At 40.3% G+C, this 14,758-nt stretch overlaps 4 protein-coding genes across 4 annotated transcripts; 2 read left to right on the top strand and 2 right to left on the bottom strand.

The window, feature by feature from the left end:
• Nucleotides 1-40: 40 nt before the first annotated feature.
• Nucleotides 41-1,316, bottom strand: LOC139545299 (polyubiquitin-like). Its single transcript, XM_071352928.1, has 2 exons — nucleotides 1,177-1,316; nucleotides 41-731 (listed from the first exon to the last, which is right to left on the bottom strand). Exon 2 carries the CDS (start codon nucleotides 720-722, stop codon nucleotides 252-254), a length of 471 nt encoding a protein of 156 aa, XP_071209029.1. The 5' UTR covers nucleotides 723-731; nucleotides 1,177-1,316; the 3' UTR covers nucleotides 41-251.
• Nucleotides 1,317-4,302: 2,986 nt separating this feature from the next.
• Nucleotides 4,303-7,357, top strand: LOC139545295 (peroxisomal membrane protein 2-like). The gene is made up of 5 exons (XM_071352923.1): nucleotides 4,303-4,510; nucleotides 4,891-5,013; nucleotides 5,126-5,288; nucleotides 6,371-6,490; nucleotides 6,578-7,357. The coding sequence occupies exons 1-5, from the start codon at nucleotides 4,401-4,403 to the stop codon at nucleotides 6,644-6,646; spliced, it is 585 nt and encodes a 194-aa protein (XP_071209024.1). The 5' UTR covers nucleotides 4,303-4,400; the 3' UTR covers nucleotides 6,647-7,357.
• Nucleotides 7,358-7,411: 54 nt separating this feature from the next.
• On the bottom strand, nucleotides 7,412-8,687 carry LOC139545297 (polyubiquitin-like). The gene is made up of 2 exons (XM_071352926.1): nucleotides 8,548-8,687; nucleotides 7,412-8,102 (listed from the first exon to the last, which is right to left on the bottom strand). The coding sequence occupies exon 2, from the start codon at nucleotides 8,091-8,093 to the stop codon at nucleotides 7,623-7,625; it is 471 nt and encodes a 156-aa protein (XP_071209027.1). The 5' UTR covers nucleotides 8,094-8,102; nucleotides 8,548-8,687; the 3' UTR covers nucleotides 7,412-7,622.
• A 2,986-nt stretch (nucleotides 8,688-11,673) lies between these two features.
• On the top strand, nucleotides 11,674-14,728 carry LOC139545296 (peroxisomal membrane protein 2-like). The gene is made up of 5 exons (XM_071352924.1): nucleotides 11,674-11,881; nucleotides 12,262-12,384; nucleotides 12,497-12,659; nucleotides 13,742-13,861; nucleotides 13,949-14,728. Exons 1-5 carry the CDS (start codon nucleotides 11,772-11,774, stop codon nucleotides 14,015-14,017), a joined length of 585 nt encoding a protein of 194 aa, XP_071209025.1. The 5' UTR covers nucleotides 11,674-11,771; the 3' UTR covers nucleotides 14,018-14,728.
• Nucleotides 14,729-14,758: the final 30 nt, after the last annotated feature.

Raw genomic sequence — 14,758 nt, 5'->3', positions numbered from 1 at the left:
TTGTTTTGAGTTGGAGCCATGCCAATGATGGTAGACTGAGTTTTATACTTGGTTATTACTTTATTACAATCTCATTTACATTTTTTCAACAAAAGCCAATATCAGCCATGCTTAATTTAAAAGTTTACAACTGACTACAAAAGTAACACTGGTCATTTTTGGACAATATAGCTTTTTCTCTATAGACATGGAATGCATAATAAGTTAAGGGCTTCAGGTGACCTGTGGTTTCAGGTCGATACTGGGTGTCTTCAGCCTCCCCTTAGACGGAGCGTCAGGTGAATAGTGCTTAGATTTCTGACACCATAGTCTTCCAGTTTCTTGCCATCATCGAGCTGCTTGCCCTCATGAATCAGCCTCTGTTGGTTGGCTGGGACTCCCTCCTTGTTTTGGACTTTGGCTTTGAACTGGGTTACAGTCTCACCTGACACCACCTCATATGTGTGCGTCTGGCCCTTTTCATTTTTCAGGAACACCTGGATGTGAGTGGGTTCTGTAATCAGCACCATCACTTTAGATCCTGAATGCAGGCCATAGTCACTCAAAGTTTTTGAATCATCGCTGAGACTGATGTTGTTCCCATTGACACCTGACAGCCTCTGCCTTTCCATGGCCACTCCAAAGTGTTGGTTGATCAGACTCTTGAGCGACCCCAGAGTGGTGTGTGGCTGAACCGTCAGGGGATGTGAGTCCCCATTCAAAAGTGTTATAGTGAGTTCCATGATAGATATCTGAAAGAGGATTTCATGTATTATTTATTTGGCCTCACAATAGCATATCTCAATTGAATGATTTAGTCTTAACACTTTACTTAAAGCCTGCTGGTATAATGCTTTGTAACTTGTTAAAAGCATGTATGATCCTTTGTCTTATAATAAGGCTTTCAATATATAATGTCCACTCTCTATCAACATTTCTGCTGACTCAAATGGCTGGAATTGAGTGAGAATCATTATGAGATGATTGACAGACATAAGGGGGTATTATCATACATGCTCATGACAATTTATACAACATATTATAACCTTTATATTAACCTACAGGATTCAAGGTTACCATTGATTCAGCCCATTGTAATAACTAAAATAATGTGTTAGAGAATTGCTTGATAGCTATTTAGCTTTAACAGCAGAGTTATATAAAGTATTATAGCCTAATGATGAAAAAAATACTTACCTTTTTCAGTAGATATTGTTGAGAAGTCCTTGTTGTGAAGTCTTGCAAACTGTTTCAACAAATAGTTTTGAGAAATCGGTATGTTGACAAAAACAACTTCTACGATTGAAGATGGTGACCGTGTACAGCTGAGCCTGGTATATAACAGCTGATCTGCCCCGCCCCTCAAATTCAGATTCGTTTTTCCTCTCTGCCTCCCACCACTTTCGGTTTCTATTCTCTGATACTAATGATGTAGTCTGCTGCTATTTATAGAGAGTTGTGTGCAATAAATCGTTTTGTTTTTTATTGTTGAGTTAAGACTTAGAACAGAGTAAGAGCCTAAACCCCATGAAATAAAGTAGCCCAATGACTTGCTCCCATTCCAACGATGTAATTTTTTTTATATTTCGTTGTTGTTTATACATATCACACAAACATGTATAAAGCTCATTCCCTATAATTCGATACAATTGACTCATTCTACATCATTCCCTATAATTCTAGACAATTCCCTATCATTCACACAGATACTGTATGTTGGACACCAGAAGGAGAAACCGTTCTAGATCATTCCCTATAATTCTAGACAATTCCCTATCATTCACACAGATACTGTATGTCAGACACCAGAAAGGGAAACCTAATGTCATTGTCGATGAAACCCCATCCTTGGGAAAACCCAGGCTCAGATTATACTGATAATGACTAACAATTGCAGGTATCTTGTGATACGTCAGACATACGTGATTGCAGAGGGAATTTTAACAGCAATACAAATAGTCACACCCTGCCTCACCTTTCCCAAAATGATAACAAGTCAGCAGTTGAACCATCACATGTTATTGTCAGCAGTTGAACCATATATCTTTCGGACTTCACATATCAGACTACCCAAAGTTATTCACCCTTATCTTCTCTAGTACAAACTGTAACCAGTGGAAGTACAGTTACTTGCATGTTCTCCAGTAAAGACAATTTTATTTCTGCATCTGTGGACATCTCCAAGGGTCAATCACCTCTGTGCTGGGTTGGCGCCCCCCCTTGGTTTGTGCTGTGGTGGAGATCTTTGTGGGCTATACTCGGCCTTGTCTCAGGATTGTAAGTTGGTGGTTGAAGATATCCCTCTAGTGGTGTGGGGGCTGTGCTTTGGCAAAGTGGGTGGGGTTATATCCTTCCTGTTTGGCCCTGTCCGGGGGTTTCTTCTGATGGGGCCACAGTGTCTCCTGACCCCTCCTGTCTCAGCCTCCAGTATTTATGCTGCAGTAGTTTATGTGTCGGGGGGCTAGGGTCAGTTGGTTATACCTGGAGTACTTCTCCTATCTTATCCAGTGTCCTGTGTGAATTTAAGTATGCTCTCTCTAATTCTCTCGTTCTCTCTTTCTTTCTCTCTCTCGGAGGACCTGAGCCCTAGGACCATACGTCACGGCAAACCGGGCATGATGACTCCTTGCTGTCCCCAGTCCGCCTGGCCTTGCTGCTATTCCAGTTTCAGCTGTTCTGCCTGCGGTTATGGAACCCCTACCTGTCCCAGACCTGCTGTTTTCAACTCTTAATGATCGGCTATGAAAAGCCAACTGATATTTATTCCTGATTATTATTTGACCATGCTTGTCATTTATGAACATTTTGAAAATCTTGGCTCTCTCTAATTCTCTCTTTCTTTCTCTCTCTCGGAGGACCTGAGCCCTAGGACCATACGTCAGGACTACCGGGCATGATGACTCCTTGCTGTCCCCAGTCCACCTGGCCTTGCTGCTATTCCAGTTTCAACTGTTCTGCCTGCGGTTATGGAACCGCCACCTGTCCCAGACCTGCTATTTTCAACTCTTAATGATCGGCTATGAAAAGCCAACTGAAAATTATTCATGATTATTATTTGACCATGCTTGTCACTTATGAATATTTTGAACATCTTGGCATAGTTCTGTTATAATCTCCACCCGGCACAGCCAGAAGAGGACTGGCCACCCCTCATAGCCTGGTTCCTCTCTAGGTTTCTTCCTAGGTTTTGGCCTTTCTAGGGAGTTTTTCCTAGCCACCGTGCTTCTACACCTGCATTGCTTGCTGTTTGGGGTTTTAGACTGGGTTTCTATACAGCACTTCGAGATATTAGCTGATGTACGAAGGGCTATATAAAATAAACTTGATTTGATTTGATTTGTGCATTTTACTAATGTAATTCTAATGAGTCAGAACTGATGTCTGCCATGTCAGCTGAGGTAAGTGGTATTGAAAGCTGTTCAGAGACTACTGAGAAGTACAGTGCATTCAGAAAGTATTCAGACCCCTTGACTTTTTCCACATTTTGATACGTTACACCCTTATTGTAAAATGTATTCAATGGTTTAATTTCCTCATCAATGTACACACACTACCCCATGACAAAGCAAAAACAGGTTTTTATAAATGTTGGCAAATGTATTAAAAATAAAAACAAATCACATTTACCAAGTATTCAGACCCTTTACTCAGTACTTTGTTGAAGCACCTTTGGCAGCGATTACAGCCTTGAGTCTTCTTGGGTATCACGCCTCAAGCCTGGCACACCTGTATTTGGGGAGTTTCTCCCATTCTTCTCTGCAAATCCATTCAAGCTCTGTCAGGTTGAATGTGGAGCGTCGCTGCACAGCTATTTTCAGGTCTCTAGAGATGTTAGATCGGGTTCGAGTCTGGACTCTGGCTGAGCCACTCAAGGACATTCAGAGACTTGTCCCGATGCCACTCCTGCGTTGTCTTGGCTGTGTGCTTAGGGTCGTTGTCCTGTTGGAAGGTGAACCTTTGCCCCAGTCTGAGGTCCTGAGGTCCTGAGCGCTCTGGAGCAGGTTTTCATGAAGTATCTCTCTGTACTTTGCTCCGTTCATCTTTCCCTCGATCCTGACTAGTCTTTTAGTCCCTGAAAGATGAAAATATATATAAAAACATTTCCCTAAAGTATGATTTTCTAATGTTAAAGTCCCTCTACAAAAAAAACGTAAATACATGTGTTTTTGTCCTTGAAACCATTAATTAAAATACTGTAGAATTCCATCCATTCCTATGGAGGACTGCTTCTTCTAGGAAGCGTCAATATGGCTGACCGGTGGCTTCAAATGCTCTCGTTGGCCAGTACATAGCATCAGCAATCCAGGGTTTATATTCATCATTTGGCCAAACATATCTGTCATAGGGCCAGACACATCTGTGCGGTGGTGGTCCTTCAAACACAAAACGTAACGTCTAAATGCAACATTTCTACCGTGACAATGCCTGTACAAAGTTTACCGATTCGAGACTCTGCCTTCCATGTGCGACTGCTGCATCAATACTTGATTCTGCTGAAGAATTACCCAATTCTTACCAAATCCGTGACGAGGTCAGTATAGCTAACGTTAGCTAGCCTGTTGAAACAGTTTGAATATAATGGGATAATTAGCTATTGTTATTAACTAGTTAGCTTGCAGGGGTCTAGTGTAACTAGTGTAACACCTAACAATTGACAACAATTACTACTGATCACTCATACAGAAATTGTTCTTAACTGACTTGCCTAGTTAAATAACGGTAAAAAAATTGCATTAACTAATTTGTGGTAGACATCGTAAGGGTATAAGGGTAAAGAACCTCCCTCATCTTTCCTGACAACAGTTGCTGTCATAGTTGCATTGTTTCAATGCACTTAAAGAAGAAAACTTTCTTCAAACTTTAATCACTACCATGGCATGACTACAAATAAATGGTCTACATCTTTTTCAGTGGCATTCTCTCAGCAATGGGAAATCTTCTATCTCAAGCATTGGAAGTAAAACGAAAGGCCAAAGAAGGGACCCCAGTGAAGGAGATTGACATTTCAGGACCTGCCCGCTTTGCCATTTATGGGTAGGCATGTGATTAAAATCAGGTCCAAATCACTTGAATCTTTTTTTTTTTTTTTAATTGCAATGTACTGTACAATGAACACAGCTATTGAAATTTCCCGTTTTTGTTTCAGGTCGCTCATTACTGGGCCTGTAAGCCATTACTTTTACCAACTTATGGAGGTGTTGATGCCTACCACTGTTCCATACTGCATGGTGAAACGCTTGCTCTTGGATCGCCTTATCTTCGCCCCTGCGTTCCTGCTGCTTTTCTTCTTTGTTATGAACATCCTGGAGGTAAGTCAGCTTCTCCACTATGGAGTCTCCTGTACCATACACCTGACTAGCCCATTCATAGACGCTACTGACTTTAGCGCCTATTGACGATAGTGTCTTCTGGCTGGGGGAACATACATTTCTTCTGTTTCTTATATTTTCCAAAACTATCTTTCATATCAGCAAGAAATCATTTTCAAAAAACAAAAGTTTATATTACTACACAAATTTATAGAGTTCCCACGGAGACATATTTCCATGTTACAGCGTTGTTTATAGAAAATAGACGCAAGACAGTCGACTACCTGTGCAAATTATATGCGTCACCTAACACCTATGTGTAAACGGAAGATGGATGCCACAAACGTGATGTCACTGAAAAACAGTGTTGGCTGCAACTTTGTTAAAACGGGTTAAAACAGTGCACAGTAAGTAAATGCCGAGAGTGTGCTCAAGGAAAAGGGTGGCTATTTTGAAGAATCTCAAATCTAAAATATATTTTGATTTGTTTCACACTTTTTTTGGTTACTACATGATTCCATATGTGTTATTTCATAGTTTTGATGTCTTCACTATTATTCTACAATGTAGAAAATAGTTTTTTAAAAAGAAAAGGAAAATCCCTTGAATGAGTAGGTGTTCTAAAACTTTTGACCGGTAGTGTATGTTTTGCATTTGTGACATTATTTTGATGTGATATGAAAGTAGAGGGCTTTAAGTTTACAACCGTACCGCAATAGAGAATCGATTCACGTTTGGAGAATTTGGCTGTTTTGGCTGCCAGAGCCAGTAAGCCTCTAAATAGAACATGTAAGGTCCTTGGACTATAAGCAGTAACATTAGGTTCCTTTAGTCCATTATTACTGACCAACTCTCCCTGCTTGGATCAGATAGCACTGTCTCGTATAAAAAAAATATTACTCTGTGTAGTTCAAACTTTATGCAGGGACTGCCTCCTAGTCTGTCAGTTTAGGTTGGCCCTAGTGAAATTATGCAGTACTACTCAGACAGTTAATTTCCATTAGTGGTTCATTAATTACATTCTAATCCAGACTATTGCCATGCCTGTACATTCATTTTCATCCATTCTAATGCTATTTTAGGGTAAGAGGTGGGAAGACTTCCAGAGCAAAGTGAATAGTAGTTATTGGCCTGCCTTGAAGATGAACTGGAAAGTGTGGACCCCCTTCCAGTTCATCAACATCAACTATGTGTCTGTAGAGGTGAGCAGTTCTCACTGGCTTTTCTTTTATGCATTCATCTGGAATGTAGTGGTGCTCTGTTACCAATCTGTGTTGTTGTGTTTTCAGTTTCGAGTGCTGTTTGCCAACATGGTGGCCTTATTTTGGTATGCTTACCTTGCGTCTGTGAGGAAGTGAAGACTCCCAAGATCTTCTCCCTGATTACTGAATGTAGAGGGCACAGGGTGTGCCTCTGGAGCTGCAGAACGTTACAAGGACAGGCCTGTGAATGCCAGTGCAGCAAGCTGGTACAACCAGGCAGATTGACTGCGGTGATGTGAAGGCCTTCACTCGCATACTACAAAAGTACTACACTAAGGAAATCATAACACATCTAATGTGTTGCTCACATGCAGAATAACCGATAACTAAAATGTTCAATGTTAATTCTTACTACTGAAATTTCCAATCTTAAATTAATTGAAATACTTGAGTATCTTTGTGCCGTGGTGTATTTTGGTTTGAACAATGGTAAATACATGTTACCTATTCTTGAAAGATACAAATGTATATTATAATTTAAGAAGAAGCAAATGTACTGTAGGAAATGAATATCAGTAACTATTTCAACCTTGAATGCAATTCATTTAACACCATATGAATATGCAATGTTAAGATTTATCAGACCATGAAGCATTGTGTATATTGCTGACAAGGCTGGCCTGTAGTTTCCTCATGTGGACTGCCTTCAGTTTAGTTTGAGTCTCAAACTGTAAATGTTATTACTCTTTCTGTCTCTATCAGGCCAAATAAGGGAGCAACAGCACATCGGACTGAAACTGACAATGTATTTTACATCCTGATGCATTTGATTTAACTGTATTTTATAAAAACCAGTCCATTACCTTATGTTGCTTTAACTTTTGTTTTGAGTTGGAGCCATGCCAATGATGGTAGACTGAGTTTTATACTTGGTTATTACTTTATTACAATCTCATTTACATTTTTTCAACAAAAGCCAATATCAGCCATGCTTAATTTAAAAGTTTACAACTGACTACAAAAGTAACACTGGTCATTTTTGGACAATATAGCTTTTTCTCTATAGACATGGAATGCATAATAAGTTAAGGGCTTCAGGTGACCTGTGGTTTCAGGTCGATACTGGGTGTCTTCAGCCTCCCCTTAGACGGAGCGTCAGGTGAATAGTGCTTAGATTTCTGACACCATAGTCTTCCAGTTTCTTGCCATCATCGAGCTGCTTGCCCTCATGAATCAGCCTCTGTTGGTTGGCTGGGACTCCCTCCTTGTTTTGGACTTTGGCTTTGAACTGGGTTACAGTCTCACCTGACACCACCTCATATGTGTGCGTCTGGCCCTTTTCATTTTTCAGGAACACCTGGATGTGAGTGGGTTCTGTAATCAGCACCATCACTTTAGATCCTGAATGCAGGCCATAGTCACTCAAAGTTTTTGAATCATCGCTGAGACTGATGTTGTTCCCATTGACACCTGACAGCCTCTGCCTTTCCATGGCCACTCCAAAGTGTTGGTTGATCAGACTCTTGAGCGACCCCAGAGTGGTGTGTGGCTGAACCGTCAGGGGATGTGAGTCCCCATTCAAAAGTGTTATAGTGAGTTCCATGATAGATATCTGAAAGAGGATTTCATGTATTATTTATTTGGCCTCACAATAGCATATCTCAATTGAATGATTTAGTCTTAACACTTTACTTAAAGCCTGCTGGTATAATGCTTTGTAACTTGTTAAAAGCATGTATGATCCTTTGTCTTATAATAAGGCTTTCAATATATAATGTCCACTCTCTATCAACATTTCTGCTGACTCAAATGGCTGGAATTGAGTGAGAATCATTATGAGATGATTGACAGACATAAGGGGGTATTATCATACATGCTCATGACAATTTATACAACATATTATAACCTTTATATTAACCTACAGGATTCAAGGTTACCATTGATTCAGCCCATTGTAATAACTAAAATAATGTGTTAGAGAATTGCTTGATAGCTATTTAGCTTTAACAGCAGAGTTATATAAAGTATTATAGCCTAATGATGAAAAAAATACTTACCTTTTTCAGTAGATATTGTTGAGAAGTCCTTGTTGTGAAGTCTTGCAAACTGTTTCAACAAATAGTTTTGAGAAATCGGTATGTTGACAAAAACAACTTCTACGATTGAAGATGGTGACCGTGTACAGCTGAGCCTGGTATATAACAGCTGATCTGCCCCGCCCCTCAAATTCAGATTCGTTTTTCCTCTCTGCCTCCCACCACTTTCGGTTTCTATTCTCTGATACTAATGATGTAGTCTGCTGCTATTTATAGAGAGTTGTGTGCAATAAATCGTTTTGTTTTTTATTGTTGAGTTAAGACTTAGAACAGAGTAAGAGCCTAAACCCCATGAAATAAAGTAGCCCAATGACTTGCTCCCATTCCAACGATGTAATTTTTTTTATATTTCGTTGTTGTTTATACATATCACACAAACATGTATAAAGCTCATTCCCTATAATTCGATACAATTGACTCATTCTACATCATTCCCTATAATTCTAGACAATTCCCTATCATTCACACAGATACTGTATGTTGGACACCAGAAGGAGAAACCGTTCTAGATCATTCCCTATAATTCTAGACAATTCCCTATCATTCACACAGATACTGTATGTCAGACACCAGAAAGGGAAACCTAATGTCATTGTCGATGAAACCCCATCCTTGGGAAAACCCAGGCTCAGATTATACTGATAATGACTAACAATTGCAGGTATCTTGTGATACGTCAGACATACGTGATTGCAGAGGGAATTTTAACAGCAATACAAATAGTCACACCCTGCCTCACCTTTCCCAAAATGATAACAAGTCAGCAGTTGAACCATCACATGTTATTGTCAGCAGTTGAACCATATATCTTTCGGACTTCACATATCAGACTACCCAAAGTTATTCACCCTTATCTTCTCTAGTACAAACTGTAACCAGTGGAAGTACAGTTACTTGCATGTTCTCCAGTAAAGACAATTTTATTTCTGCATCTGTGGACATCTCCAAGGGTCAATCACCTCTGTGCTGGGTTGGCGCCCCCCCTTGGTTTGTGCTGTGGTGGAGATCTTTGTGGGCTATACTCGGCCTTGTCTCAGGATTGTAAGTTGGTGGTTGAAGATATCCCTCTAGTGGTGTGGGGGCTGTGCTTTGGCAAAGTGGGTGGGGTTATATCCTTCCTGTTTGGCCCTGTCCGGGGGTTTCTTCTGATGGGGCCACAGTGTCTCCTGACCCCTCCTGTCTCAGCCTCCAGTATTTATGCTGCAGTAGTTTATGTGTCGGGGGGCTAGGGTCAGTTGGTTATACCTGGAGTACTTCTCCTATCTTATCCAGTGTCCTGTGTGAATTTAAGTATGCTCTCTCTAATTCTCTCGTTCTCTCTTTCTTTCTCTCTCTCGGAGGACCTGAGCCCTAGGACCATACGTCACGGCAAACCGGGCATGATGACTCCTTGCTGTCCCCAGTCCGCCTGGCCTTGCTGCTATTCCAGTTTCAGCTGTTCTGCCTGCGGTTATGGAACCCCTACCTGTCCCAGACCTGCTGTTTTCAACTCTTAATGATCGGCTATGAAAAGCCAACTGATATTTATTCCTGATTATTATTTGACCATGCTTGTCATTTATGAACATTTTGAAAATCTTGGCTCTCTCTAATTCTCTCTTTCTTTCTCTCTCTCGGAGGACCTGAGCCCTAGGACCATACGTCAGGACTACCGGGCATGATGACTCCTTGCTGTCCCCAGTCCACCTGGCCTTGCTGCTATTCCAGTTTCAACTGTTCTGCCTGCGGTTATGGAACCGCCACCTGTCCCAGACCTGCTATTTTCAACTCTTAATGATCGGCTATGAAAAGCCAACTGAAAATTATTCATGATTATTATTTGACCATGCTTGTCACTTATGAATATTTTGAACATCTTGGCATAGTTCTGTTATAATCTCCACCCGGCACAGCCAGAAGAGGACTGGCCACCCCTCATAGCCTGGTTCCTCTCTAGGTTTCTTCCTAGGTTTTGGCCTTTCTAGGGAGTTTTTCCTAGCCACCGTGCTTCTACACCTGCATTGCTTGCTGTTTGGGGTTTTAGACTGGGTTTCTATACAGCACTTCGAGATATTAGCTGATGTACGAAGGGCTATATAAAATAAACTTGATTTGATTTGATTTGTGCATTTTACTAATGTAATTCTAATGAGTCAGAACTGATGTCTGCCATGTCAGCTGAGGTAAGTGGTATTGAAAGCTGTTCAGAGACTACTGAGAAGTACAGTGCATTCAGAAAGTATTCAGACCCCTTGACTTTTTCCACATTTTGATACGTTACACCCTTATTGTAAAATGTATTCAATGGTTTAATTTCCTCATCAATGTACACACACTACCCCATGACAAAGCAAAAACAGGTTTTTATAAATGTTGGCAAATGTATTAAAAATAAAAACAAATCACATTTACCAAGTATTCAGACCCTTTACTCAGTACTTTGTTGAAGCACCTTTGGCAGCGATTACAGCCTTGAGTCTTCTTGGGTATCACGCCTCAAGCCTGGCACACCTGTATTTGGGGAGTTTCTCCCATTCTTCTCTGCAAATCCATTCAAGCTCTGTCAGGTTGAATGTGGAGCGTCGCTGCACAGCTATTTTCAGGTCTCTAGAGATGTTAGATCGGGTTCGAGTCTGGACTCTGGCTGAGCCACTCAAGGACATTCAGAGACTTGTCCCGATGCCACTCCTGCGTTGTCTTGGCTGTGTGCTTAGGGTCGTTGTCCTGTTGGAAGGTGAACCTTTGCCCCAGTCTGAGGTCCTGAGGTCCTGAGCGCTCTGGAGCAGGTTTTCATGAAGTATCTCTCTGTACTTTGCTCCGTTCATCTTTCCCTCGATCCTGACTAGTCTTTTAGTCCCTGAAAGATGAAAATATATATAAAAACATTTCCCTAAAGTATGATTTTCTAATGTTAAAGTCCCTCTACAAAAAAAACGTAAATACATGTGTTTTTGTCCTTGAAACCATTAATTAAAATACTGTAGAATTCCATCCATTCCTATGGAGGACTGCTTCTTCTAGGAAGCGTCAATATGGCTGACCGGTGGCTTCAAATGCTCTCGTTGGCCAGTACATAGCATCAGCAATCCAGGGTTTATATTCATCATTTGGCCAAACATATCTGTCATAGGGCCAGACACATCTGTGCGGTGGTGGTCCTTCAAACACAAAACGTAACGTCTAAATGCAACATTTCTACCGTGACAATGCCTGTACAAAGTTTACCGATTCGAGACTCTGCCTTCCATGTGCGACTGCTGCATCAATACTTGATTCTGCTGAAGAATTACCCAATTCTTACCAAATCCGTGACGAGGTCAGTATAGCTAACGTTAGCTAGCCTGTTGAAACAGTTTGAATATAATGGGATAATTAGCTATTGTTATTAACTAGTTAGCTTGCAGGGGTCTAGTGTAACTAGTGTAACACCTAACAATTGACAACAATTACTACTGATCACTCATACAGAAATTGTTCTTAACTGACTTGCCTAGTTAAATAACGGTAAAAAAATTGCATTAACTAATTTGTGGTAGACATCGTAAGGGTATAAGGGTAAAGAACCTCCCTCATCTTTCCTGACAACAGTTGCTGTCATAGTTGCATTGTTTCAATGCACTTAAAGAAGAAAACTTTCTTCAAACTTTAATCACTACCATGGCATGACTACAAATAAATGGTCTACATCTTTTTCAGTGGCATTCTCTCAGCAATGGGAAATCTTCTATCTCAAGCATTGGAAGTAAAACGAAAGGCCAAAGAAGGGACCCCAGTGAAGGAGATTGACATTTCAGGACCTGCCCGCTTTGCCATTTATGGGTAGGCATGTGATTAAAATCAGGTCCAAATCACTTGAATCTTTTTTTTTTTTTTTAATTGCAATGTACTGTACAATGAACACAGCTATTGAAATTTCCCGTTTTTGTTTCAGGTCGCTCATTACTGGGCCTGTAAGCCATTACTTTTACCAACTTATGGAGGTGTTGATGCCTACCACTGTTCCATACTGCATGGTGAAACGCTTGCTCTTGGATCGCCTTATCTTCGCCCCTGCGTTCCTGCTGCTTTTCTTCTTTGTTATGAACATCCTGGAGGTAAGTCAGCTTCTCCACTATGGAGTCTCCTGTACCATACACCTGACTAGCCCATTCATAGACGCTACTGACTTTAGCGCCTATTGACGATAGTGTCTTCTGGCTGGGGGAACATACATTTCTTCTGTTTCTTATATTTTCCAAAACTATCTTTCATATCAGCAAGAAATCATTTTCAAAAAACAAAAGTTTATATTACTACACAAATTTATAGAGTTCCCACGGAGACATATTTCCATGTTACAGCGTTGTTTATAGAAAATAGACGCAAGACAGTCGACTACCTGTGCAAATTATATGCGTCACCTAACACCTATGTGTAAACGGAAGATGGATGCCACAAACGTGATGTCACTGAAAAACAGTGTTGGCTGCAACTTTGTTAAAACGGGTTAAAACAGTGCACAGTAAGTAAATGCCGAGAGTGTGCTCAAGGAAAAGGGTGGCTATTTTGAAGAATCTCAAATCTAAAATATATTTTGATTTGTTTCACACTTTTTTTGGTTACTACATGATTCCATATGTGTTATTTCATAGTTTTGATGTCTTCACTATTATTCTACAATGTAGAAAATAGTTTTTTAAAAAGAAAAGGAAAATCCCTTGAATGAGTAGGTGTTCTAAAACTTTTGACCGGTAGTGTATGTTTTGCATTTGTGACATTATTTTGATGTGATATGAAAGTAGAGGGCTTTAAGTTTACAACCGTACCGCAATAGAGAATCGATTCACGTTTGGAGAATTTGGCTGTTTTGGCTGCCAGAGCCAGTAAGCCTCTAAATAGAACATGTAAGGTCCTTGGACTATAAGCAGTAACATTAGGTTCCTTTAGTCCATTATTACTGACCAACTCTCCCTGCTTGGATCAGATAGCACTGTCTCGTATAAAAAAAATATTACTCTGTGTAGTTCAAACTTTATGCAGGGACTGCCTCCTAGTCTGTCAGTTTAGGTTGGCCCTAGTGAAATTATGCAGTACTACTCAGACAGTTAATTTCCATTAGTGGTTCATTAATTACATTCTAATCCAGACTATTGCCATGCCTGTACATTCATTTTCATCCATTCTAATGCTATTTTAGGGTAAGAGGTGGGAAGACTTCCAGAGCAAAGTGAATAGTAGTTATTGGCCTGCCTTGAAGATGAACTGGAAAGTGTGGACCCCCTTCCAGTTCATCAACATCAACTATGTGTCTGTAGAGGTGAGCAGTTCTCACTGGCTTTTCTTTTATGCATTCATCTGGAATGTAGTGGTGCTCTGTTACCAATCTGTGTTGTTGTGTTTTCAGTTTCGAGTGCTGTTTGCCAACATGGTGGCCTTATTTTGGTATGCTTACCTTGCGTCTGTGAGGAAGTGAAGACTCCCAAGATCTTCTCCCTGATTACTGAATGTAGAGGGCACAGGGTGTGCCTCTGGAGCTGCAGAACGTTACAAGGACAGGCCTGTGAATGCCAGTGCAGCAAGCTGGTACAACCAGGCAGATTGACTGCGGTGATGTGAAGGCCTTCACTCGCATACTACAAAAGTACTACACTAAGGAAATCATAACACATCTAATGTGTTGCTCACATGCAGAATAACCGATAACTAAAATGTTCAATGTTAATTCTTACTACTGAAATTTCCAATCTTAAATTAATTGAAATACTTGAGTATCTTTGTGCCGTGGTGTATTTTGGTTTGAACAATGGTAAATACATGTTACCTATTCTTGAAAGATACAAATGTATATTATAATTTAAGAAGAAGCAAATGTACTGTAGGAAATGAATATCAGTAACTATTTCAACCTTGAATGCAATTCATTTAACACCATATGAATATGCAATGTTAAGATTTATCAGACCATGAAGCATTGTGTATATTGCTGACAAGGCTGGCCTGTAGTTTCCTCATGTGGACTGCCTTCAGTTTAGTTTGAGTCTCAAACTGTAAATGTTATTACTCTTTCTGTCTCTATCAGGCCAAATAAGGGAGCAACAGCACATCGGACTGAAACTGACAATGTATTTTACATCCTGATGCATTTGATTTAACTGTATTTTATAAAAACCAGTCCATTACCTTATGTTGCTTTAACTTTTGTTTTGAGTTGGAG

The sequence above is a fragment of the Salvelinus alpinus genome, chromosome 19 (assembly GCF_045679555.1).
Source record: "Salvelinus alpinus chromosome 19, SLU_Salpinus.1, whole genome shotgun sequence".
NCBI classification, from domain to species: domain Eukaryota; kingdom Metazoa; phylum Chordata; class Actinopteri; order Salmoniformes; family Salmonidae; genus Salvelinus; species Salvelinus alpinus.
This window is presented reverse-complemented; position numbering and strand designations above follow the sequence as displayed.

Excerpts from the sequence above, each read along its gene's own strand:
- LOC139545295 (XM_071352923.1), top strand. The coding sequence starts at position 4,401 with ATGCCTGTACAAAGTTTACCGATTCGAGACTCTGCCTTCCATGTGCGA. Across the intron at positions 4,511-4,890 it reads CTTACCAAATCCGTGACGAG|TGGCATTCTCTCAGCAATGG; the intron begins GTCAGTATAGCT and ends CATCTTTTTCAG. Across the intron at positions 5,289-6,370 it reads TTGTTATGAACATCCTGGAG|GGTAAGAGGTGGGAAGACTT; the intron begins GTAAGTCAGCTT and ends ATGCTATTTTAG.
- LOC139545297 (XM_071352926.1), bottom strand. The coding sequence starts at position 8,093 with ATGGAACTCACTATAACACTTTTGAATGGGGACTCACATCCCCTGACG.
- LOC139545299 (XM_071352928.1), bottom strand. The coding sequence starts at position 722 with ATGGAACTCACTATAACACTTTTGAATGGGGACTCACATCCCCTGACG.
- LOC139545296 (XM_071352924.1), top strand. The coding sequence starts at position 11,772 with ATGCCTGTACAAAGTTTACCGATTCGAGACTCTGCCTTCCATGTGCGA. Across the intron at positions 12,660-13,741 it reads TTGTTATGAACATCCTGGAG|GGTAAGAGGTGGGAAGACTT; the intron begins GTAAGTCAGCTT and ends ATGCTATTTTAG. Across the intron at positions 13,862-13,948 it reads TCAACTATGTGTCTGTAGAG|TTTCGAGTGCTGTTTGCCAA; the intron begins GTGAGCAGTTCT and ends TTGTGTTTTCAG.